Here is a 26777-nt window from a genome sequence, read left to right on the forward strand (position 1 = left end):
ATTTTATAACCATTGGCCACCACATTTTTAAGGTTGTAGCTGCATCTGCACACAGATTGAGCCTTCCTACCCTATCAAGGTGGCTGAATCTGTGTTTTGTTTGCTGATAACTCTTTTTTTTCTAGGTTTTTCTTAATCTTTCACCCAATATTCTTGGCTGTTTTTCACATCTAATGTGTGGAAGTGTGTGACAGGAAGGAGTGTATGATATATGCTCGTGTTTTTATACGTTTTGACACGTATGAGCACTTTTTCAAACACACTGCTCCAAAAATAAAGTTATTGTTATTGTTATTATCATTATTTTATTATTATTTTTTTTATTGCACATTGTTTCAGTCATTATAAAGTACTTTAGAATTATTTCAATTGCAAATGAAATAGTTAGCCTATATTAACTTATCAGGAACAAACTGACTGGCAGCTAGGACTGGGCCATATCATACCGTTCACAGTAATACCAGTATAATGTTGGGCAACAATAAGAAAATAAAATATCACGATAGAATATGGGTAAAATGCGCAGGGCCTTTGTTTTCATATGCACATGGCAGAAAAAGCATGGTGATGACGGAGAACAAGAAGGGAGAAAGCGAATCGTTGAATGAAACAGATGAACCACAATTGGTTTGTAAAACTTCAGTGGTGTGGAACTGGTTTGGCTTTCGTCTGTCAGATAAACAACAAAGCACTATTTTTGGTAGAGCATGCTAGCGGGCCGTCGTTATTATTGTGTTTTTTGGAAAATACGGCACACTTAAAATCAATCCTTTGATTTTTCTGAAAATCGACAGTGCCCCCTATAATCCCGTGTGCCTTATGTATGAATTCTGGTTGTGTTTACTGACCTCGAAATAATTTTATGTCGTACACGGCGCACGAAAATCTGTCAAATGTTTTAGTACGACTTTGCTAAGCTAGGAACCCGCATCGCTTGATGGATTGTCGGAGCATTACGGCTATCGTAGGCAGGAGCCTCTGCGGAGTGATACGTACTGTGCTTCAACATAGTATTACCGTATTACGTGTGTATAACCTCTTTTTAAGTTTTGTGGATATTATACGTGGTTATGCTGAGGATATGTCGGCCAATTTCCACTGGAAATGCCTTTTGGTTAAACTGTCAGCAAGGAATTTGCATTTGCACTGTAAACTTTTTATATAACTTTAATGCACTTAAAAAACAGCTGCTTGTTTAAGCGAAAATACATTGATGCTTTTTTTTTTGCACTAATAAAGTTGTGGAGTTGTAAAGTGTTTTGTCTAGTGTCAATTATATCGTCAGTTATATCGTTATTGCAAATTTTCAAATGTATATCGTGATAAATATTTTTGGTCATATCGCCCAGCTCCACTGGCAGGCATAAAAAATTGAATAATAGAATGATGTACTTGGGAGAAATGACAAAAGGCATACCTTCAGGCTGTGTTGATACCAGAGGCAGAGAGGGTTAAGATACTTTCTGATGTTTAAATAGTATTATTTGACTGTCACAGGTAAGAATATTGGCGCCTTTGGTTATAGTGTAGCGTATAATCATGCTATTGGCATTATCACTGACAAAAAAGAAATTGCTATTATTATTATTTTTTGTAATTCACAGATCATTTTAAGAAAATGTTTCTCTCGATCAAACTCTAGAGTCTGTCTCAAAACTCAAATGGACTCACAAATCAGGAGTTTGAAATAAGAGCTACTTCAATGCGTCTCTCAAAGCAAAAGAGCCCAGTTACAATCTCCACCCTGTTGTTCGCTCTCTTCACCCAAGTAAAGTTTGACAAGTTACTGAATCTCTGCCAACTTAAGGCTCAATACCTCTGACCATCTTAAAGATGAGTGTAGCTGTGCAAATAGGCGTTTGTTTGCTTTTTTTTCGTAGCTGAAATTTAGTAACGTCATCATTATCAGTACTTGAAAATACACTGAGAAACAATTCCCTGAATTTGCACTTATTTACAATCTGTGCATGTGTCCAGATGCATGGAAGCACACTGTGTGCGCATGTATCTGTCACAGCACATACGCTATGAGCAGTGCCTGTGTGTCTGCAGCATGTTGGCATGTAAGGTTATGCATTCGTGAGTTTCTCTGCAAGACCGTCCAACATGTGCTGTCATTGAGAAACACACTGAGAGGATTTGCTAAACTTAGCTCTTACTCCTGAGACACAGACATCCGCTGTGCTCTCTACAGCTTTGTGCAGGACACCTTTCAGGCTGGCCAATTAAACAGTGAGCAGCACAGTAGTTGGTCTCTGCAACTTACAGGGAGAACTGCAAGAATTAAAGCAACTGCTGGCCGTCTTATTTATGGTTGCAGTTCTGATCTTGAGATACCAGAGAAAATGCAATATTCTTATTTATAATGCTTTAGACAGTAACGCATAAAAGAATCTACTGCTCATTCAGAAATTGTCGAGAAACCCACCCTACTCAACAACAAATATTGCAAATGCACTCATAGCCCCTTCTCTTATTATTTACATTTAACTGGAAACCTTGAGTTTTGCAATGTCACAGGTCTCCCAAGGTTTCCATTTTACTGTATGATGTCATGAGGCTAAAAATGGGTGGAAAGTCTGCTCTTCTGTTACTCTTTAAAAGAGAGAACACCACAGCCACACCTGAGAGGAGGTACTGACCTCTAATCTCAAATCCACAGCCCTCTGTGCGTGCATCAGTGCGCTCACTGTGCATGTGCAGGGTGTTTGTTTAGCTTGCTTGGATTTCCATACCTTAGAGTAGGTGGATCCCGCTGAAGCAGCTACCTTTTCTCCAAAGAATCTTGATGCTGCTTCAGTTTTAAAGAAATTTACAAGGAAGCTGAGCAGGAAAGGCGATAAATGTATCAAGGAGAAGACTTCCACAGGTGAGCACTTTACATCTAAGGAAGAGGAGAGGTGAATAACAACACCCTCCTTTGTTTTACAGGAAATTTTCATAGGCATATAACTGGAAAGCAGGTTTGTGTACAAGTCACTACATATGGAGTCCACTCAAGGTCAGGAAAAGTTCTTTTTTGGTCACAGTGAGGTAAGCTGTCTGTAACTATTTGGCAAGAAAAATCTGCAAACTGTTTTTTTTTTTAGTGCTGTGACAGAGTCCTAGGTATACTTTAAATGTAATGTTTGGTGCTTGGTTGTATTCCCACATCTGCTCTTAGGGCAATTGTTTGTTGTAGGTCAGCAGTGGATACTGACAAAGTGCCTAGCCAGTGAAAATCATCCATCCACAAAGACTTGAATTAAGCCACAAACAAATATCTATTTAAAAGACAAAATGAATCACTTACATCTCACATCTGAAGAGAGGAACAAATCATAATGCATTTTATGTAGCTGACAGTTTCTTAGAGGAATGCAAAACTGCTTGCTTTTGGCCAACTGTGCATTATTAAAGATTTGTTGCTCTGTGCGATTGACTCCCACCACATTCTTCAACTGGAGACAGGGCTGCAAGGGGATGACGTTCAGAAGGATATCCCAAAGGGCTACACTGCAAATCCCACTTCTATTTTTAGTTTAATTTTAAAAAAGTGTTTTTTTAAATTCTTCTGTCAGGGAGTGTAAGCTAATAAGGGTGACGAAGCAGTAGTGGGCCCTGGTCAAAAGTGCTGTAGAATAGTCTGGTTTAAAATATTTATCAACTTTTTTTTTAGTATATTACCATTGGAGGGAGGGAAATGTGGCTGCTGCTGTTACAGCTTTAACTAAACTGTTCTTCATTCAGGTTAAGTTTAAGAAGTAGTGGTTTAGGTTTAAATGTGCCCTTTTTCTTCTGCACTTAAGGCCACAAAGTGTGTTTAAAATCATGATTTTAAACACACTTTGTGGCCTTAAGTGGCATCATGGCCAGGGGTTGCTCAACAAGCATCCAAATGTGATGAGTTTGGAGTCAGACCCATCTCACTATTGCCAAGACCTGGTTTACTGCACCAACGCCTACGCAGAATATGCTGAAATATCTTGGGCACATCTCTGAGATGCCAGTGCCTTTAACAAAGTGGCAGTATTTGATTAAATATGAAAATACGCTGAAATACATAAAAATCCTCCAACTGGTGCAACAGAAGACTTGGACGCAGTCATGCAAATACCTTAAATTCTGCACACAGTGCCCATTTATGTTGGGTCCTGGCAGACTGGAGCCTTCATATATGCAGCTTAAAATGTCCCCCTGTCCTGGGTTTGGTTTTATCCAGTTTCTTCTAGTTTTCTGGCATAGTTAAAAGACATGGAAGTCTGGCTGGCAGCTTTAAATTGTAAAGGTAGGTCTAAATGTGAGCATGAATGGCTGTCTGTCTCTATAAATCAGCCCTGTGACTGACTGCCAAACCTGTCCAGGGTGGCTTCAGTAGTTTCGATGGCTGTTATACATTAGTTTCTATTAGTTTTTAATATTCATTTGTTTTAGTATTATTAAAGGACTCTCTATTGGCTGGCAGCCCTTGTAAATGCCATGACATTTACAGGTAAAAGATCAAGCTGAAGATACAACTGTCAGGGATTTCCTGTCTGGGACTACATGTCCAAGCACATTCGAGCTGAAGCAGATTGCAAAACACTCTACATTATTAAAACCATTCAGAGTAGCGACTTCCTGTTTCTTAACGCTGTGTGTGAAATTTTCAAGAAAGATTTAAGTAGCCTTTGATAACAAGTAGTATTATTATAATCACTGAGAACTTCATCATCTTTTTCCTATAGGTGACGCTCAGCTACTGTATATTTAAACCTAACTAAAGTTCCACAGATGCAAAAGGATCAGAGCTTCATCTCTCATTTCTTTGCTACGATATGGGGATGCTTCGGATGAGCATCTGCAGAAGTTACTGACTTACTAAAAAACAATAGCAAAGAAAAGCGAGCTGGTTATGAAACAATAATCTGTTTTTAATCATTTCATAAATGGGTAGAATTACCTTCTCTACTCTACAATTAAATCAATACCTCCTCTAAGTCTTTCGCCTAGTTAAAATCTTTTTGTGGCTTAAAATTCCAACTCTTCCATTTGTCTATTCAGGACCCCAGGCATAAGGGAAACTGTTAACCTTTAAAAGTGCAATTACTCTCAGTAGGCACAGAGAGTACAGGAAGGCTGAAAAGCACCAAGAGGAACTTTGACATGTGCCATACTATAATTTACAGATGCAAACACTCATTTTAGATTTTTTTCCCCAGTTTTCTATAAGTGAGCTTCAGTTGTGCAGTTGGTAGCAGATGTTGAAATGATTTTAAAAGACCAGATGCGATACTGAAAATGTCATCACTGTCTATAAAACACGTCACACCGGTGCAGCGTGGGAAGAGGTGTAAGTCATTTTCATCAGCTCCTAAATTCATGATGCCTCCTTATTAAAAAAAAAGCACAAAACAAAACCTGACACATGGTATGCTTATGATTTTGGAGCTAATGAATGGGTTGTTTATTATCAGTGCCAGTTGCATCTAGTGCCAGACTACACACTTTCAGCATCTGAATGCAAAGTGACAAAAAAAAATAATATCAGTCTTCTTGTCCAACGCCTGGTAGAACAGGAAAGAAGCGCATGTGCATAATTTAGCTTTATTTTGCCTGAGTTTGTGCGATGAGGGAAAAGTGGACTTTGTGAAACGAGTCTGAGTAGAAACAGCATTTCCTCCTCTGCTTCTCATTCTGAAGTGGAGAGCATGATGGCAGAGCCAGTCAAGAGCCCCTTATCCGATCTGAAATGTTTTAATTGTACATCTCCTGCATAAGTAAGAGCAATTAACTCTCATAATCAGGAGCTGGAGTAAAGCCCTGGCTCGGATCCAACTGAAATCCTGCTCTTACGAGACACGTGTCATTAAAATCATCACTGAAATATGATCATCAGTCGTAGTGGTAAATCATGATTGCAATCCATACTTATGCAAAGCATGATGGGCTGCTGTTAGCCAGTGACAACACTCACTCCATATGACATTTAGCTTGTTGCAGTTTGAAGGCATATACATGTCTTTGTTAAAAAAAACAACAAATAATAAATAAATCATCAAGTCCATCAGTCATGACTTACAATTGAGGATGTTACAGTAGTAAACTATCATGAACTGATTTAAGTTATTATTTTTATTTATTTATTTATTTACAACACATATTTTAAACAAGATGGATTTCTCAGATGTCATGTTTTGCGATATTAAGTGAACATTTTGCATAGACTATCTCTGGTTTGCTCTCTACACAGAATCTCTTGATAAAAGTATTTGCAGGATGTGAGCAGACGTGACTGATTGGCGGTGTCTATACACTAAAGTCTCGTGCTGCTGTTATATCTTTGAAGTGTCAAAGCTATTTTTCAGAACACCGTGGTGACTGTTTTGTGTGTGTTATTAGTTTGAAAATGCTCAGAATACAAATGAGTGGTCAAGGCAAAACCATACACAATAGTAAAGGAAAATTCAAAGGACAAATAAAAAACATAACTTACTTCATTACTTCTTCTTGGTGCATAAAAGAAATAAAGTGCTTTGATTTAGTATTCCTCTGACTCTCTGAATAGAACAGATTCTGCATATCTATCTCGGACATTGCAATGTGATTCAGTAAAAATGCCATCTGTCTCGATGAGACATTTAGTCTTTGTACAGGACTTTATTTTCTTCCAAGAAGAAAAAAGAAAAAAAATCCTACTGAAATTACTCATTTTCACTTAATGTGTGTTTTGTAGAAATAAGCACTACAGTAAAGTTGTATTCCTTTGACCTTGTAGCATTTACAAAGAAAAAAAGAGGCAATTATTCCTCCTTTCTTAATTTGCTTAAAATATGTCCCGTAAATATGAGAACATACTAGCAGGGGTCCTATTATAAGTTGTGTAGCAATGACTTTGGTTTTAGTTAAAAGCATACTTTATTCGCATCCACCCATCCTCATCAGAGTCGCAGGGAGGCAGGAGCCTATCCCAGTTACTATAGGGTGAGAGGTGGGGTACACCCTGGACAGGTCACCAAGCTGACGCAGGGCTAACCCAGAAAGATAGACAGCCATTCACACCTATGGGCATGTTTAGAATCCTCGATTAAGCTAATGCCACTAACTGCATGTCTTTGGACTGTGGGAGTTAATTACTCAGAGAGGACCACGCAAACATGGGGAGAACATGCAAGCTCTACACAAAAACACCCTGGCCAGGTGGTGGAGTTGACCTCAGGACCTTCTTGCTTTGAGGTAACAGTGCTAATCGCTGCAACCACCAGCCACCGTGCTTGCCACCATGCTTTATCCATAATACTCATTCAACCAAACTTTAAGAGTGATTGGGGTGAAAAATAAATAAATACAGACTGTTTGCTGATGTAATTGTCTACTTTTTGATCAGATCTGCTACTGTTAGCCTGACTGAACAGTGAAATTGGGATCCATGACAAAGTATATACCCATGATCTCACACTTCATCACTTGATGATGAACCAACTTGGTGTTCTGCTCGGACCTTAAACTTCAATTCACCACCTAAGCCTGCATGTTCCATGCAGACTCCAGAAAAAAACATAAAAAGAGCATTCATGCATCTTGTGTTGCACATTTGCAACTGAATATAAATACTCCAAAGCTCATTGTGCCATTCGTTCTCTGGCCCATTAGCGACAACAACAATTACTGTTAAACCCTAACCCACAGTTCCTGGGCTTTGATTTATCCTCTTCAGTTATATGCACAATAGCTACCTGATTAACTAATGAACATTAAACCAATAAGGAAACCATTTGATAGTAATTCTCTTACAAGCTGTGCACACCATTCTATTGCTTTATTTTCATCAGATTAAAAGAAACAGCTGTTCTAAATTTTACGCACTTGATGTTATTGCTCATCAAACAATAAGTTGTTCAGTTAAACATTTATTCAATTATAAAATGGCCATTTGGTTTACTGAATTTGTCTTTAGATAGCTGAGGTCAGCACAAATATAGTTTGCACATCTGAATGCAAATAGTAGACACTTGGAATTGCTTGAATTTTAACGTGCATGTCATTAAATTGCAAAACCAAATATTACAATTAAAAATAAAATCAGACTTGTGGTTATTTGCGGTGAAATTCAGCGTCTGCACTGCAAACTGCAGTCAGGAGTGATTGCAAATGTAAGAATGGCTGGTATTTGTGTAGATTGGAAGGGGCAGTAGTAGTTGTGATAAGGGTGGGGCTTGGTGTTCTTAGCTTGCTCTTTTTTATAATTAGTGAGTGTTACTATTATTATTTTTCCTAAATCTGATAATATTACCATCTAGCTGTGGAATTCAAAGAAGATATCTTAATGATTTTATGAAATTTATTCTATGACAGCCTAAGACTTGCTCTCCAAGTGTGCCTGATCCATTTCGGTGTGTATGTGCACTGGATTAGGGCGGCTCAGGACAGATTAGTTAATTATAGACACCTGCAGTCTAAGCGTGGCTTGTGTTGTCAGGTGTTGCGGCATGAGGCGGGCTTGTTGCTGAGAGGAGAAAAAGGCGGGGCTAGGTCCGGAGTTGCACAAACAAATGCTTTGCCATGTGCTCTGACTCCATCTCTTCTCCTAGCTCATGCTCTGAGAGCAGCTCCGTAATTGGAATCCTCACTCTGTCTTATAACCAGCAACTCTGCAAACTGCGCGGAAAATAGGCCAACTTCTTAGAACAGCTATGTAGCCTTTGAATAAAAATCTCCTTTGATTCTCGCCAGTGTGACGACTATCAAAGTTGTTAAAATGCTCCTCTGATATCATGCACATCTCTGTAATCATCTTTTCCACCTAAAGTCAATCACTCCAACACTTTTGTTCTATCTTTCTTTTTAATTTGTTAAAATAAAGGCTGGAGTCCTGAACATGTTACCAATGAGTGCATGTAACATGTTCATGTCACCCTGTTAGACCAAAAGAACTTTCAGCAAGAGAACAATCAGACTGGGGCCAATCAATGTCGAAGCTGTGTTAAACACACGAGCTTCTGCAGATACCTCAAATAAACGCATAACCTGCTGCTGCTGTTGCTATTCTAAGTTTGCTTGATTTAAACACGGTAGAATTAGAGAAACATTCAGTGTTATGTTATTGGATTATAACAGACATATATAGGGTTTAATTTACTTTGATTTACTTTTTCCTTCAACAAAGTCATACAATCATCTCAGTCTTGTTGTTTTTAAGCTGTGACTCCGACAGACGCTCCCTGCATGCTAAAACTGCCTTTAAAATTGACGAGAGACACAAAATCTTACTCAAACACGAGTGTTAATTTGTGTCTGATTAAATATTCCAAAATGAAAATAACACGAAAGCTGCAATCAGTTTTTCCCTTATGCTCTAATAAACCAGCGTTATTCTGCTAAATGACTTCTCCTTCAAGCTTTTTTGCTGACTAATTTGGAAGTTTTTGTTTACTCTAAACTTCTTGCTTAATATTAATTGAGAATTTGACATAAACCCTTCAATTAATTGAACAAATGTACTAATGAAGCATGCGATTAACATTCAAGCGAAATCATGTTACAAATAAATCAGTTTGCAACAAGCCATAAGGCAGTACTAATAAGCGGGCCACATTTGATTAGCCATTATTAAATGCAGCACCTGATATAAATACATAGCAGCATGAGCCATATGAAGCTGAAAATTTCAAGGGGAAAAGACGGTAGCAGCACTGCTTATGTAAAACGGCCATGCTTATGATTTTACCTAATCTCCACCAAAATGTACATTTACATTTAAAAAACTGGTTAATAGAGCTTGTGAAGTATTCCTATTATGAAAGGTGTCAGCCATGAAAAGCAGGCTTTGAATGATGAAATCTACAGTACTGTCATTATGAGTAAAATGGGTTGTACAGAATGGTATTTGTGCAGCCCCTGAATTTGAAAGTATTAATTATATACTCTCGAATAGACTTTGCATATTTGCATTGCCCCAAGGACTTATACATGCAACCTTTCTGTCTCAAATACAAAGTAAACAAAAACAAAAAAAAAACGCAAAAATAGAAGGGACAAAATAAAGATGGCGATGAGGATTTCCACTCTCTGGCTAATCTTAGCAAGGTGACTCCACCCCTCCTGTCTGGGAGGCTTCTGTCAGACCTCCAGGTTAGTCACCTTTATGCACCTTCCTGCAGCTGAATGAACGGGCATCTGTGATTGTGGATGTACATCAATTGCTAAAGAGGAAGTCATTTGCAGAATTTTAAGCACTGAAGGTGCTTTTGTGTAAAGGGAGAAAAACATACTTTTGGGGGGCTTTGATTGGAGGATTTACCAATGCATGAGCCATGATTTTGTTAATTTTTTCACTGAAGTCAGTAGTTGTGTAGTGCCTCTCTACAAGTACAATTCCAACTTCAAGCAGCATACAAACCAACTGGTAAGCACAATTCGCAGGATGTAGTGATGTGGTGGTAGTTCATGAGATGAGTAACGGCAGTGAACGGTGTGTCTTCAAAATACTTTTTCATATGTTTTTTAGCAATTTTTGTGAAACTTTCCAAAGGATCATGCAACTTTATGCACAGGCTTGATGCATTATACAGTAAGTGCATTTAAGAAACAAAAGCTATAAGGACAATCTTTTGTCTGTTGTACAGCTACAGTAGACCTGCTGTCCTTGGTGATGTTTTAGTAGATAACGTTGTTTTTCATTGTTGCTGTTCTATTCTTCAGTTCGCTCTGAATCAACCTCACATTGAAGGGGTGTGTTTCTTTTAATGGTAAAAGCATAAAATTATTACCTAGCCTGCACTTTCCAGAAGACCTTTCACTTGTGAGGTCACTGTCCAACCCTGCTTACTCATTTTTCACATCCAATTATTTGTCCAGTGCTTTTGATTTTCTCCTTCTGCAGAAAAGAAGAAATTCGCTTTGAATACCAAACTATAAATTAAGTTAGCATTCACATGCATGCATAACAGTTTTAGGTAGGTAGTGGTGACACTTTGACTTTTCCTGGGAAGCCCTTGTCTGTTGCATAACTCAATCACTTGAATGCCTGAAGTGCTAAATTTATCCTCTTTAAAAGGCTTACATGTCATTAATGCCAGAGCACAGTGTATCAGACAGGCATGATTGACTTGGCAGTTGTTCTGTCCTTACCTTGCATGTTCCCTGCCCACTTACATGTCTTAGACAGAAGGGTTTTTTTAAATAATGAATCATCAAATATGCTATTGATTTAGCAGATATACATATATGACACATTACTGAAGCTTTGTCTTTCCTGTTACCCGTGAATTTTCATCTGCAGGATATTTAAAATACTTTAACTAATAGGTGAAAAGGGATTTTTCTAGAGTTTATTGTTTTAAAACATCATTCCAGTTGTTCGTGTCATCAAGGTCATGGTTGCCCAAATGACACAGGCACGCGCTGTTGCATAACTGTGTACGTCTGTGCTCTACAGGATTTAAAGGCTGTACAGCTGAGAGTTGATCTTTAAGTCAAAGAGGCTTTACTCCAGACCACAGCAAACCTGAGATACTTGTTGCTTCAGAGGCATCAAAAGGTAGTAAAATAAAGAAGTACATAGTCAGATGGATGAGCTCATTATCTGAAATTAACACAAAGCACCATGTCCAAGAAAATATCCTCAAAACTAAAAATGAATCAGTGAAGCAAATATATACATTTTGTATTTTTATACAATAGCTGCAGAAAACTCCAGCACTTAGCTAGCCACTTGCTCTTTTCTAGACTTGCTGACCACTCAAACACCTTTAAACCTCAAGTCAAAGTTACTCATATATTTAAACAGAGCATTGCTCTCTGTTTAAATTAAATATAGAGGTAGTATTTTACCCAGAATAGCATCACCATTTAACTCAGTATGTATGTCTTCCAACTGTGAAAGGAAACTAGAATATTCCCACACAGCCACAGGGAGCACATTCATACTCCACACAGAAAAGCTCCCGGAGACAAGAGACTGATCAGCAGAGGCGAACCAAGAAACATGTCAGAAGCATAGAAGCATCAATCCATCCAGCCATCTGTTCTCTTAACAGCTAGTATTTCAGCATACTCTCTATGGACAAAAATACTGGGTCACCCTTGGGCTTAGTCCTTGAATTCAGGTGTTTTGAGTCTTCTTGCTACCATGTGATGAAACCAACCCTCTTGCCATGTTGTCTGCCCTTACAAATTTTATAAAAGCATGAGTCATTTTAAAGAGCTCACTGAATTTGAGTGAGTTACCATAAGAGGATGCTACCATTGCAAACAGTCAGTTTGTGAAATTTCTTCCCTGCCAGATACTCTCTGTTAACTGTGAGTGGTCTTACTGCAAAGCAGGAGAACACACAGAGTGCGGAGTTACATAGTGGACAGTGAAGTCGCCACAGCTCTGGTGACTCATTGAATGCAGACTAATAAAACCTCCTGTGGTTTTAGCATCAGCACAAAAACCGTGCATCAGGTGCTTTCTGGTATGCGTTTCCATGACTGAGCAACTCCTGTGGGTGTAGTGTGTCGGTGACCCAGTGCTTTTGTCCAGAAGTGTAATATCAATTACAAGCACAATTTCTTCCTTATTTTGCCAGTTTTTCCTCGCAGATTTTGAAGCTGCAACACACTGGGTTGTATTCATGTTACTTCTTCTAACTGCAACTTCCTTTGGCTGTTGAAACTTGAGTGTATACAGTAGATGGGCATGAGCCCCCTCTACGGTGTCAATCAGTTGCAATGAGGAGCAACTGGATATGGGGGGACAGTGAGATTCATAGAGCCCATCATCATCTGTGCTGACCGTTACTGCATTAGCAGTAGTTGCTAGTACAGTGACAACAGCATTATCTTTAAGTGGCTTTCAACTAACCTGCCCAAGGACATTTCGTGCCTTCTCATCTATTCACACACTACTGTTTTTATATATTTTCAGTATGTGAGATTGCATTAACACGTGCGGACATCGCACTTGAGTGTTCCTGCATTTCAGCTATAATTACAATTTATCTGAGTGCAATCTAAACATTGATTATGTGTTCTCTTAGCTACAAATCAATGCAGTTTTGTTTACTAAGCATTTGTTCTGCTTTACACTAAAAACATAGTAGTGTGGCGGAGATGTCATGATGGGTCTCAATTATTATTATAACATCTTCCTTCTTTACCTGTTCCAGTGCCAACAAAATGCAGAAGCAAGTTGAGGTCAGGATGGATGAGAGCCATCTGGGACCAGGGGTAGACCCACCTGAGAATCCATGTGGAACCCTCTGTGATAAGATTATGAAGAACATGGTTCTCACTCTCACCATCCTTGGTAAGTTATTTATTTACATTCATTCCTCCACGATATGCTTTTATTCATGGTTACATTTACACTGTGCAGTTTTAGGCTGTCCAAGACCTTTAGCTTACAGATGTGAAAAAACACTGTAACTGTCCCTATTGGATACATGCTTCATGGGTGATTTTAAAACAGAGTGAGAGAAATTGTGTTCTAGATGAACAGCAGGTTTCCAAGTGCAGATGGAAAAGTGCAGGTGTTGTCAGCAGGAGGGCAACGATAGAAATCTGCAATGAGGATTGAGTTTCCAGTAGTTGTTATAGCCTGTGAAGTGACCCTATAAATAAATAAATAAATAAATAAATAAATAAATAAATAAATAAAAGCCTCACATCCTGTAAGGTATGATGCCAGGTTAATAAAATGTTATCAGATCTTTTTTTTTCCAGTCTGTTTTATTGGGCTCTTCTATGACAGGGAACTTATTAAAATACATATAGGTAGTGTAATCATCATGATGGTATTTACACAAACTTAGATTCATCTGGATCATCATGCAAGGTATGTCGACATACCAATCCATCACTGTGTGTCAACTGCCAAACGCTGCCCAGAGAGTACAGAAGGAACTTCTTCCTTCCATTTTTCTTATGAGACCAATGTTTTGGTGCGTGATGGAAGAATATAAAAAAAAAAAAAGCTATAGGATATTTCGACTGTCATAGCCATCACTGTTCTCCTCATGCTGCAAAAGCTTTGTGTTGTGTAAATGGAACTATCGTAAACTGTACTGTGCACTTTTTGAGAACAATCTGTAAAGGAAATTTTAGGCAAAAAGAAAATATTGAAAAACAACTAAACAAACAAGAGACGCCGCAAGCACGGTGCCATGTTAACGTCATTCACAGATATTTTCTGATTAGAAGTCCCCATTAAAGTACACAGAGTCTATTGACCTTCTTAGTACAAAATCCAACTAAACAAATCAATACCTTTCCTATTAAATAAATAAATACAATTCTATTCAATGGAACCTCCTGTTGTTGATCCCACATCTGATCAGCTGTTAGAGCAGATAAGAGGCAGGTGTTTCTCATCGTGTGCCCCGAGGTTACGCAGTCAGGGGAGAATGGCAACACCTGGCTCCGACCAGTGAAGCAGCTGCAGTTGACCTTTACTGCATTTCTAGAAGAAAATCACCTTTGGGGAAAAAGAGGGAAAAAAATCCCCTCCACTCAATGTAAAAAAAAGCAGCCAATATTTTTTTCCCTTTTTAATTCTTGCTCTATCAGTGCTCTCACTGTGTGCTCCTGAGTGCCATTTAAATGCATAAATGTTCACAGCTTCTTTCTTGATGTTAAACTAGCAGGCAGCCATGACAGCCTAGGTTGTATTGCATTTAGACTGCCGTGCAAAACGCTAAAGTAGGAACTAACTTTGAAACGTAATTTCAGTGTATAAGAAGAATAGTTTACAAGCTTCAGTAACTTTTATGTCATCCTTTGGAGCTTTTTCCCTGCAAACGTTTTACAGATGTACGGTAATTGGAAAAATATTTAGACTGAAGTCAAGGTGATAACATTTTTGGTGTCATTACTTTATTAGCTGCTGTAAGGTGAAAAATAAGCAACCTTATTAAGTCTGATTTTTCACACTTTGTCACACTTTATCACCTTTCTACAAGTAATACTATGACACAGTGACTGTGGGAGGACAGGTGATGTTAAACAAATGACTGGCTCTGTGTTTGATTTTTTCTTTTTTATTTGTTGTCTCAGGTGTGTTTCTGGGTTCCATCTCCGGAATGCTTCTGCGGCACATATCACCTCTCCCTCCTGATGTTATAATGATCATTGCTTTTCCTGGAGAGATCCTAATGAGGATGCTGAAGATGCTTATTTTGCCTCTTGTTGTTTCCAGTCTGGTCACAGGTGGGTGAGGCACAGTAACTCGAACATACGATGTTCTGCTGAATTTGCTGACAACTGTCGTGAAATGAGGTCAACGGTGCTACTTGTTACCTTGGAGTTGAGTCGCAACAGCAGAGATGTGAGAGTGGGTGTATTTTTTTTCCTGGTAAACTGGGGAAAAAATGATCTTAAAATTGCTTTTTTTACATTTTGGCAAAAGAAAAAAAAGAAGAAGAAGAAGAAAAAGGGGGGGGGGGGGGGGAGCAGTGGGAGGAAAAAGAGCCACAGAACAGATTTTGTTGATTTCATACTGCACAAGTACACAGGTGTTACTGTTTTTCTACACTGGGATCTATTTTTAGTGAATGCATGAGCCACAGTCTGTTACTGTGCAAAGAAAAAAATAGAGCTGAAAGTCGCATTGGTGTGAAGCATAGAGACACAGTTACAGTAAGTTCCCTGTGAGCCAGGTGTTTTTTTAACAAGCTGAGCAGAATGACTGTAATATAGGATTGTGTTTTTTATGCCTTATAGTTGTGTTATAGCTTTATATTCATTCATTTCAAAAATATCCGAGGTTACAACATGAGATATCAAATTACTTTTAAGAAAACTAAATATTGCTGACCAATATATTAGCAAATAATACTAGCAAACTGATACTGTATCAGTCTCTAGTTAAAAGATTCAGTTCTGTGGCACAATGTCTTTTTTTGTACACCCCATCATTATTTACAGCAGTTATGTTTCCCTAAGTTTTAGTTTTAGTTGCAAAATGTGTTCTCTCAGACTGATACGTTGCTTTTATTATGGCCACAGCTGCTTTAAACTAGCAATACCAATAAATCAAATGAGTTTTTATGTTTCTATAATGGTTAATCCATCAGTGTGTGCATGCTCTTAAATCCAAATTATATTTTTAATTATAAAATCTAATAATTTGTTTGTTGATGTTAGTGTTTTAGTAAACATACAGAAAATAGTAAAGCACATGATTATTATCATTATTTTTTTTATATCAAGATGCATTTATTTACTTCCATTCCTAAAAAGCAAACTTTAGTTTTATTGGTTGAATGTTATGCTTGATAATGTCAGACTTCTCAGAGAAGTTTGGCTCAAATTCGGGTAGAAAAACACGAATTCAGTTTGTTGTTTGCCTAACAAATAGCAATATAATTATTACGTTTTAAATGTGTTTTTTTACAGATGTCTGAAATATTTGTGATTTCTTAGTTTTATGATACTTGGTTTAATAAATTTGTTAAGCACTGTAAGTTTGCTCATACTTAAATGGCAGTTTTACAGTAAGAACATTAACCCTTTATTCCTACACACCTCCTGATTTTGCCACCGCAGTCGCATCCATCAGTAAAAGGTTACTTAGTCCTCACCTTTATCTTATGATGAAAACATGTCATGCTAGATGGCACTCTTTACTGCACTCATTTAAACATCAATCATTGGCAAGTTCAGAGTTTGAGACTGTCACAGCGCAGCTGAGCTGTTCTAATGGCATTCTGTGACCTAACTCCTTGCTGGACTTCATACTTAATATTTCTAAATCACTTGATTTATTTCCCATCTGTATGTTATCCTAATGTATCTGAAAGTGGACTTTAGAGCTCACATGCCACATGCTGCTCTTATTGGAAGGACTTTAGCAATTTGGTTACAGTAGCCGATTAATTTAAACAGATTAATTTAATGACATCTTAGTGCCTATTTTGATTCATTATTGTCATTCTGAGTAAATATTATTATATCCTGTAAAACATACTTTGCCAACAGGACTAGCTGGTTTGGATGCCAAATCCAGTGGGCGACTAGGCACCAGGGCCATGGTGTACTATATGTCGACAACGGTGATTGCGGCTGTCCTAGGAGTGGTCCTGGTGCTGGCCATCCATCCCGGGAACCCCAAGCTTAGGGCCAATCTTGGACAGGGAAAGAAGAACGACGATGTGTCCAGTGTGGATGCTTTATTTGATCTCATCCGAAATCTTTTCCCAGAGAACTTAGTGCAGGCCTGTTTCCAGCAGGTAGGAGTTTCACAGATGGTCTTCGTCCACCGCAAAAATGTGATTCACATGTCAGTTCCTCCAACTGATTCTTGTTTTCTTTGCTTGCTGTCCAGATCCAGACAGTAACCACCAAAGTACCAGTACCCACTAACAGGACCAGAGCACCTCCGCAGTTCACAGTCAAAAGGTCACTTCAGTTCAAGAGTGGGATGAATGTCCTGGGTAGGTTTGAAAGCACGCCCAGTGCATAAATGGAATCACTTAGCAGGGTTACTGATGTAAAACAAAAGTTCTGTTTTAAAAAAAAGTTCCATCATCAAAGGGAAACATTCAGATAACACAAAGGCATCGATTGGCATCTGTGTCTGCAAACACAGATTTTTGAGCTCCTCACCAGGGGCGCCTAATGTAGGGTGTCTCCCTCTCCATTGTGCTCATGTTTATTAACATTATTACCAACTTAGGAAAGACTTATAACTTTACATTGGCTGAATTTTCTTTACACACTTTAATTTGTATTTAGTTTGCATTTCATTTCATTAATGCTATAACTAAATGCTCTAGTTGGTATTTTGAACATTCCCAACACCTAGGACAGCCTTTCATTCTGTACAGTACTTAAAATGAATGATTGGTTGCCTGTCACTTTAGATTTAGTCTACAATACATACAAATGTACTTTATATATTCTAAAATTAGGTATTGTACATAGCAGAATGTTGCTTTGCTGTCTAGTAATATGTCTGAATAATTCTTCCTCCGAGCAAGTAAAATGATTAACTTTCTATTAATTTATACTAAATTATCATATTCCGTGTCTTACAGGTTTAATTGGATTCTTTGTTGCTTTTGGAGTTATTATGGGGAAAATGGGCGAAAAGGCCAAGCTAATGTTGGAGTTTTTCAACATACTCAATGAGATTGTTATGAAGCTCGTTGGTGCAATTATGTGGTAAGTTCAGTTCATCACAAGCACTGTTCCACACAAGGTTAAAACAGCTGCAGGCCCCAATTTTTAAAAGGTAGAAAAAAGCTATCAGAACTTAAAAGTACATGCCCCCCACCTGCAGTTCACCCCACTCCATTTTAAGCCCCTAACACTAAAACGCCACTCCCTGAAGGGATATTCCTAATGCATTTCAACAGGTTGTGTTGGTTTCCATAATAAGTATTTTTGCTCTTTAATACTTTCATTATCTGGCTTGAAAAGCCCAGTGATTGGCCTAAAGCTTCTATTGTGGGGAACATTAAAGCTTGAAAAGAGACTCTCGAGTAAATACAGGAGCCTTGTACACTATCAAACCACTTGAATAACAACATGCTGCTAAATCAAAGCAAAACTGTGTTGCCTATTCCTAACAATTTATTCTCTTTAATATATATATATATATATATATATATATATATATATATATATATATATATATATATATATATATATATATATATATATATATATACATATATGTGTGTACAGCATGAAGCAACTTGTTGTAGGATCTAAGCTGAATGCTATATAGTCAAATGAGCTTGCAAAGAAAAGCGTCTGGACTTCTTTAAGTTGCTTGAAGACGTTTCACCTCTCATCCGAGAAGCTTCTTCAGTTCTAAGGTCAAATGGTGGAGAGTCCCAGATATCTCACCAGACTCTCCACCATTTGACCTTAGAACTGAAGAAGCTTCTCGGATGAGAGGTGAAACGTCTTCAAGCAACTTAAAGAAGTCCAGACGCTTTTCTTTGCAAGCTCATTTGACTACAATGACCTGGATGACTGAGAACCTTCACAGACATGAATGCTATATACTATATTTTCCTGTGCCTGACATATTTGTAACCAAAATACACACTCTGTCTTCAGGTATTCCCCTGTTGGTATTGCTTGCCTCATCTGTGGAAAAATCATCTCTATTGCTGACTTGGAGGTGGTTGCAAGACAACTGGGAATGTACATGGTTACTGTGATAGTGGGCCTTATCATACATGGAGGAATTTTTCTTCCACTGATATATTTTATAATAGTAAAAGAAGACCCCTACAAGTTCTTCATGGGAATATTCCAGGCTTGGGTCACGGCACTGGGAACAGCGTCCAGGTATGGGGAATTTTGCATCTGTTTGTGTTGAACATTGTAGAATTCAGACTCCTTGACCCTCAGAGGACCACAGTATCCCTGTCTAGAAATCAGGCTTTGTTTTTCAATGTGATATATGCTTTTATAAATACTTTTGTAAATACTCTATCACAGATGCTAAATAATCAGGGCAACCGGTTTTTTGGAGTGATAACTATGGAATTAGCTTGCTAGCAACACTTTCTCACTTTGCCTCCACATGGAATATCTCCATGTTTTATTAATGGCACCAGATACACGCTTCCCTCTACAGAGGTGAGCTCAGCTTTTTCCCAGTTCCTTCCAGCTCACCATTCCACAACCTTAGAAGAAAGAAGCCAAGCAAGTTTGGAGTCACAGCTGTGGTTATTTCTATGATATTCTGTCTTAAATTCAAACAAGTTAAAGTTTTTGATTGTTTTCAAAAGTAAAACGCCTGAAAGACCTTATATGAATCAAATTACCATAGTTTGGAGTAAATTATTTTCATTTTGAATGGAAGAATGGTGCAATTAAATTTAAAAATCAATGGAATATAAAGAGTGATTCAGGCAAATTAATTCTCAACAGACAGTCTATTATTTGTTGCAGAGTTCTTTATTCCTACACGTTTATAGTGTCAAATTGGGTGCACAATTTCCAAGCTGAATCTCATTCTCATGTCATATTAACAAGCTTCGTCTTGTTTTATTTGCCACAGTGCTGGTACCTTGCCTGTTACGTTCAGATGCTTAGAGGAAAACCTGGGCATTGACAAGAGAGTGACACGCTTTGTCCTCCCGGTGGGAGCTACAATCAATATGGATGGCACAGCACTTTATGAGGCTGTTGCTGCCATCTTCATCGCTCAGATGAATGGCATCAGCCTCGACTGGGGCCAGATTGTTACCGTAAGGTAAGCCTACAGTCCTCCTATCCATAGGACACAAGGAGTCCCTCTGTTCTTTGATTAGTATAAAAGCATTGTCAGTCATGCTGTAGCCTACACAGTCACCATTTCTCAACCCAAACTGGGGAGACAGGGGAGAACGTCCACACTCTTGTAAAAGCTTGTCCTATGGACATGGTGTCCAAATTACTAAAACACATTATTTCTTTTATTGCATTATCCCTCTTCACTTTACAGGAAAAGTCATTGTGTAGAATAAGGTTGTGGTTTAAATTTACTTAGACAGTGTACACTCTTACAGTTCCCAGTTTCAATACTTAGTTATCAAAATACTTTTGTCATCATAAAACCTTTTGTAGAGATAGTATAGGGTGTTAGCTGTGTACAGATAGTAAGGATGTGTGTGTATTAAAACCTTACACTTGAAAATTTCTCCTATTTAGCATGACAGCTACCTTGGCCAGTGTTGGAGCAGCTAGTATCCCGAGTGCTGGACTTGTGACCATGCTTCTGATCCTAACAGCAGTAGGGCTGCCCACTCAGGACATCAGCCTCCTGGTTGCTGTCGACTGGCTTCTGTGAGCGCCACATCAACACTGCTATCATGACAAAAGCATGCAGACATATTCTAACACCATTCAATGTTCTTACTTTTTAAATTTTATGTAAGCAGTTTTAGATGTTACAATAATAAGGACAAATCCTTCCCGCTATATATTATCACGTGTAGTCAAATAAGTAATCTTTTTTTTTTGTAAATTTCCCGAGCATATGTGCTAAAGTAATCATTTTATTTGTATGTACACATTTTTGCTAATATTAAAAGAGTAGAGTGCCTGTTTTACTGGCCTCTAACATGTGTAATCACTGTTATAACTGTGGTTGTTATGGTTTTAAGTTATTTAATGAAAAACCATTTAATTGAGTCACACAGTGAAATATTTGTATTGTTTCAGAAAACACATAACCACAGTAAATGTCTAAAGTTCTAGCACCTACACATTTGCTCCATGAAAAAGTATTTTCCCCTTTCCTTAGATCTTTTTTGTTTGTTTGTTTGTTTGTTTGTTTGTTTGTTTGTTTGTTTGTTTGTTTGTTTGTTTGTTTGTTTGTTTGTTTGTTTGTTTGTTTGTTTGTTTGTTTGTTTGTTTGTTTGTTTGTTTGTTTTGGGGGGATTTGTCACACTTCAGCATTTCAAATCTTTAACAAATTTAAACAAAGATAACTGGAGTAAAAGTTTAGTTTTAAAATGATCTTTCATTTATTAAGAAGAAAAAAGCTATCCAAATCTACCTACCTACCTACCTAAACCTAATAACTGGCTTTGCCACCCTTGACAGCAAGAGTCTTTCACATTGCCTTGGAGGAATTTTGGCCCTCTCTTCCCTGTAGAATTATTTTAATTCAGCTATAGTGGATGGTTTTTGAGCATAAACCGCCTGTTTAAGATCATTTCAAAGCATCTAAATGCATCTAAAGAGTCCAGACTTTGACTAGGCCACTCCAGAGCCTTCATTTTGCATTCAGAGGTTGTTTTCTTTCTTTTTTTTTAGCTATTCAGAGGTGCTGCTCAAGGTAGCTTGAGCTTCAGGGCATCAACTGATGGACCATACGTTCTCCTCCTGTTTTTTCTGGTAGAGAGCAGAATTCATGGTTCAGTTATGACATGTTGTCCAGGTCCTGAAGCAACAAAGCTGCCCCAGGCCATCAAACTACCACCTCCACCACCATGTTTAACTGTTGGTATGATGCTCTCATTATGAAATGCTGTGTTAGTTTTATATCAGATGCAATGGGATTCAAAGCTTCCAAAGACTTTCATCTCATCAGTCCACAGAATATTTTCTCTTAAGTCTCCATCAAGATGATTTTTATGTTGTCTTTGGTCAGCAGGCGTTTTTCGCCTTGGAACTCTCCCATGTATGGCATTTTTGCCTTTTTTTCACTGTTGCAACTTGAACTATGTCCTTAACTGAGGCATATGAAGACTGTAGTCCTTTAGCTGTTGCTCTGGGTTCTTTTATGACCTCCTGAGAGAGTGGTTGATGCACTCTTGGGGTAATTATGGTCAGCCCGCCACTCCTGGGAAGCTTCAGCACTGTTCCAAGTCTTCTCCATTTGTGGATAATGACTCTGACTGTGGTTTACTGAAGTCCCAAAGCCTTAGAGATGGCTTTGGAACTCTTGATAGGTGTCAGTGACTTTGTTTCTAAGTTGCTTCTTTATATCATGGCTTTTATTTATGAGCTTTCTTGATTTATCAGGAGTGGCAGGAATGAGGCCTCGGTTTGACTAGTGAAACTGAACCCTGCTTTACCAAAAATGTGGTTAATCACATTTAATTCATGATTTAGCAAGGGGAACTGTTATGGAACTCATAGAGGCCAAATTAGGTTTAGGTTTAGCTTTTTTCCCTTGATAAAATGAATCATCATTTAAAACTCCCTAAAAACAAAATAAAGTGATTTTATGTAAGGAATGGAGTATTTTAAGAATCTTGGAGTATTGTTCACAAGTGGTGGGAGAGAGGAGCAGAAATTTGACAAACTAATTGGTGCTGCTGTAACAGTCCATTGTTGTGAAGCGAGAGCTGAGCATAAAAGCAAAACTATAGATTTATCATTTGCTCTACGTCCCAACTTTCACCTGTGGTCACAAGCTCTGGATTGTCACAAACACTGAGATCACAAATACAAGTAAGGAAATGAGCTTTCTATGAAGGCTGGCTGGTTCAGTCATTCAGGAGGGGCTCGGAGTAGAGCTGCTACTCCTCGAGAATGAGCCAGCTGAGGTGATTTGAGCTGACAAGGATACCTCCTGGGCATCTCCTGGGTGAGGACCGAGGGAGGCACCAGGGTAGACCCAGGCCTGTATATGCCTCGGTGTTCCCCCAGAACTGAAGGAGGTAGCTGGGGAGAGGGAGATATGAGTGTCACTGCTTAGATTGCTGTCCCCACAACCTGGCCCCAAATAAGCAGTAGACAATTGATGGATGCATGCATGGATGGTGTTTTTATTCATCTAGTGCTTTTTTCTTTTTGTTTTTTTTAACATGTAGGGATCGTTTCCGTACCTCTGTTAATGTGGTTGGGGACTCCTATGGAGCAGGCATCGTGTACCACCTTTCCAAAGACGAGCTTGACTCCTTTGACGCCCAGCAGGTCCGGATGGACGACTTTGAGATGGCAAAGACACAATCATTCTTTGAAAATAACACCAACCAGAATATGTACGCTCACCACAACTCAGTGTTGATAGACGACTGCAAGGTACATTTCACGTTAACGGACATAGAGACCTGTATGTAGCGCATCCTTCCCAGCTGTGTGTTTGTCTTTCTTTTTGTGTCTGTTACTCTTTTCTCTGTGGCTTCCTATGTTGGCATATTGGTGTCTGTGTGAATAGTAAAAGTCATTCTTGACTGAAAAATGTCATCTTTAAAGTGGTGAAAAGCTAAATAAATATTTTTTTTATATTTATTTATTCACCTGTTGATCATATGAAAAAGCAGTTTTTGTGATACCAGGTTTATCAAAATTTGTTCACTTCTACATCAAACATTGTTCTTATTGTTTATAAAAACTGAATCAGTTTATTTTAAAGGCTCAACACTAATCTAATTCATTGTCTCGTACATGTGGCATATTTTTCTGTTTTATTTCATTTGCTTACTTAATTGGACATGTATTTATGGTAGCCCTGACCAAATTATTAGTTCTTACATTTTTAACCATATTTTCAAAGTGATTTTAGCCAGTGGTACACATAAAGACTGCTGTTTTTTCCATATCATCATCAATCATCCAAAGTGATGCATTCATTTAAGAAATGCCTGTTTCATGCCTCCTGTCTATACTGTAGCTAGATTTCTAAACAAACAACAGAAAAAAAAATTTATTCACGTTCATTGCCTGTATAGTGATGAATATCATTATTGTAATTTGGTTGGGGAGAGAATCCATTAAATACATGGCCAACTCTGGAAAAATGACTTAATGTACTTGTCTATCACTGCATGACAACGTGTTTTTGTCTGTCGGGGACTAACTAAACTCAGCCCCAAGGTCAATGGCCAACATGTAATGAAGCAATGGTTTCTCTGCTCCCAACCACTGACAGTCTGTCAGTAACAGTGCCTTGGTCACAACAGTTAGTTGTTCTTGATAATTGCTTACAGGTCACCATGGGCAAAAATGGCAACACTGCAGAATTCTCTCTTGTTGAGGAAGACCCATGGAAATGCGGGTAAAGCAGATTCAGATGCCGCTGCACCTTACATGAGTATTACTTTTACCTTCTGCCGACACAACTGCAAAAATACAAGCGACGACAAAAAGCAATCATATTAAGAAGAAGACAGAAAAGAAAAGAAAAGAAAAGAAAAGAAAAGAAAGCATTAAGGGGAGGTTAACAGGAGTCGGACAGATTTTGAAAATACCTTTATCCATCTGGGTAACTGAATGGATCAAATCTTCACCCTAGATCAGATCTTGTGTTTGTATAACTTCTGCACAAACTGTAATAAACTTCCATGCACTTGTAGAGACAACATTCAGTTGACAACACTCAGGGCCTTACTTGGTGCTGCTGCAAGCTACCTGTCCTGTCAACGCAAACAAATTCTTCTACTCTGTGCAACATGTCATGTTTCTTTTGTACCAAACCATTTTCTTTGTAGCTTAAAGGAGGGTGTGTGACTGATGGCCTTGCTGCTTAACTTATATACGAGGAGCATGTGATATAAAAGGCATCAGAATCTGACAGATTTTATTGCTGAATTGTTGATACCATCAGCGGTTTCACAATTTGTAAGCTTATGGCAAAGAAAAGAAAAGAAACCAAAGCAAAGAGTGTCTTGTTGTTGAATTGCAGAGAAAGGTCATGGCAGTTAAACCTTGAATCACCTTTGACTGTTCAGCTCATGGGATTATTCCCTGATGTCACACACAAGGTCAGAGCTGATAAGTGAAGATTAGGATTTAAAAGCAGAGAGCGTGGCCTCTAAATGTAGCAACACAAAGTACAGAATGTGTTGCTGAGAGTAAAGCTCAAATAGATTACATAAAGGGTGTCCTCCCAGTTATTTATCCATATGTTTGTTTCTTTGTTTTTTGTATGTATGTCCTTAATGTATGGATAACTGAGTTTCTGTTAATAATCAAAAGTCTGCTGTGTCCTAGAAATCATGTGTGTACGAGTGTGTTTCTGACAGAGAGTGGGGGAGATTAACGAAAAGAAAAGGAACAAAAAACTGGAGGTTTAATGAGAAGAAGTGGGGATGTCTCTCAAACTCTCAACAGACCAGTGCATTGTCCAGTGTTTTATTTCAAACCGTTTATTTCTTTACTATATGACAACCTTGCCTTGATGATGTCACCTGCAGAGTGCAGTTAGTATGATCATGATCACTGAAGCATTTCTGGATGAAAGCTAGTATGGATTGTCGCGCTAGAATAGAAAAGAGTAACAGAAGTTTTGTGAGTGAGGATGGCTGGGCCTTCTTCACAAGGTTTTGTAGCATCTACAAAACAGATTTAGATAGAAATAACAAGCTTGTAATTACACCTACAGTTAATTAGCTATGGTCACGTCTGTTTAGCAAGTGCACACTAAATTCTGCCTCCAGCACTCGCATAAATCTGACGCTGTAACAACAAGGTCATTGGATGTTGGCTCAGTATGTACATGTTTGTGAGTTTCACTCTGGTGTTCAAAACTAGATGAAACTGGATTATTCATTTCTTTTTCATATAAGCAGAAGCTTATATAAATATATATATATAAATAAAAGTGCCTGCTTGCACTTTGTGTATATACTCTCTTTAGGTAAAAAGTGTACAAATCAAATGTATAGACTTGATATTTTTGTCATCATAATGGTTTTTGCTATTTAAAAAATTTATATAATGACCATAATGATATACAACTTTGCAGTTATGCTAGAACAATGCTAATTTATTTATTTAACGGGCCATTAGTTATCTCAATAGGTTGTGACCTTAGGGTTATTCATTAACAAAGAATCCATTACATGTGTTTGTTTTTAAGAAAGATTGCAAATTGTTTTCTGGGAAAAAAGTCCACTATTTGTCAGTGTGGGTACAAATTGTTACTGACCCACTGCATATTTGGTTGCTTAAGGGTTCTGAGCAAGCTTATGGGGGTTTTTCAGTATGTGAGAATATGGGTATCTCTAAAGGGAAAGACTGCAGTAAGCCAGTCATTTGTCACTGATTTTCTTTATGCTTCTCCATTTCTTTAATTTATTATTGGTCATTGTTTTAGTTGATGATATGTTATTAGTCAACTGGCCTACCATAGCAAGTGTTTTCTATAAAGATGTAAGACTTGTACCATCTTTAGATGATTAAACTCCTATTTTGTATCTTTGTTTGGGATTCTGTACACATGTCTGTCTGAGAATGCATTAAATATTTTCTTGTGTCTGACATTCATCATCATGCTAAGCTCTGACTGGCTAAATGGAAGTAAGAGTGAAGGGATTTGTGCTTCACCATCACATCACAAGAGCAAAAATATTCGTCTGAAAAATGGACCGAAAGTGTATAAATGTTTCAATGCATGTGTGTAAAGATTATTGTAAGCAAATAAATGTTTATTGATGAGC

At 38.1% G+C, this 26777-nt stretch overlaps 1 protein-coding gene across 2 annotated transcripts; it reads left to right on the top strand.

Moving 5' to 3' along the window:
- The first annotated feature begins 2680 nt into the window (after positions 1–2680).
- On the top strand, positions 2681–26777 carry slc1a2a (solute carrier family 1 member 2a). 2 transcript variants are annotated; one of them, XM_026160577.1, is made up of 11 exons: positions 2681–2869; positions 13110–13249; positions 14995–15147; positions 16918–17168; positions 17264–17372; positions 17976–18102; positions 19009–19242; positions 19961–20155; positions 20593–20727; positions 23208–23418; positions 24327–26777. In XM_026160577.1, the coding sequence occupies exons 1-11, from the start codon at positions 2844–2846 to the stop codon at positions 24396–24398; spliced, it is 1653 nt and encodes a 550-aa protein (XP_026016362.1). In that variant the 5' UTR covers positions 2681–2843; the 3' UTR covers positions 24399–26777. The 2 variants fall into 2 exon arrangements, with proteins under 2 accessions (XP_026016362.1, XP_026016424.1); XM_026160639.1 differs by lacking the exon at positions 2681–2869 and adding an exon at positions 10082–10363.

This window comes from Astatotilapia calliptera, chromosome 1, assembly GCF_900246225.1.
Source record: "Astatotilapia calliptera chromosome 1, fAstCal1.2, whole genome shotgun sequence".
Taxonomy (NCBI): Eukaryota; Metazoa; Chordata; class Actinopteri; order Cichliformes; family Cichlidae; genus Astatotilapia; species Astatotilapia calliptera.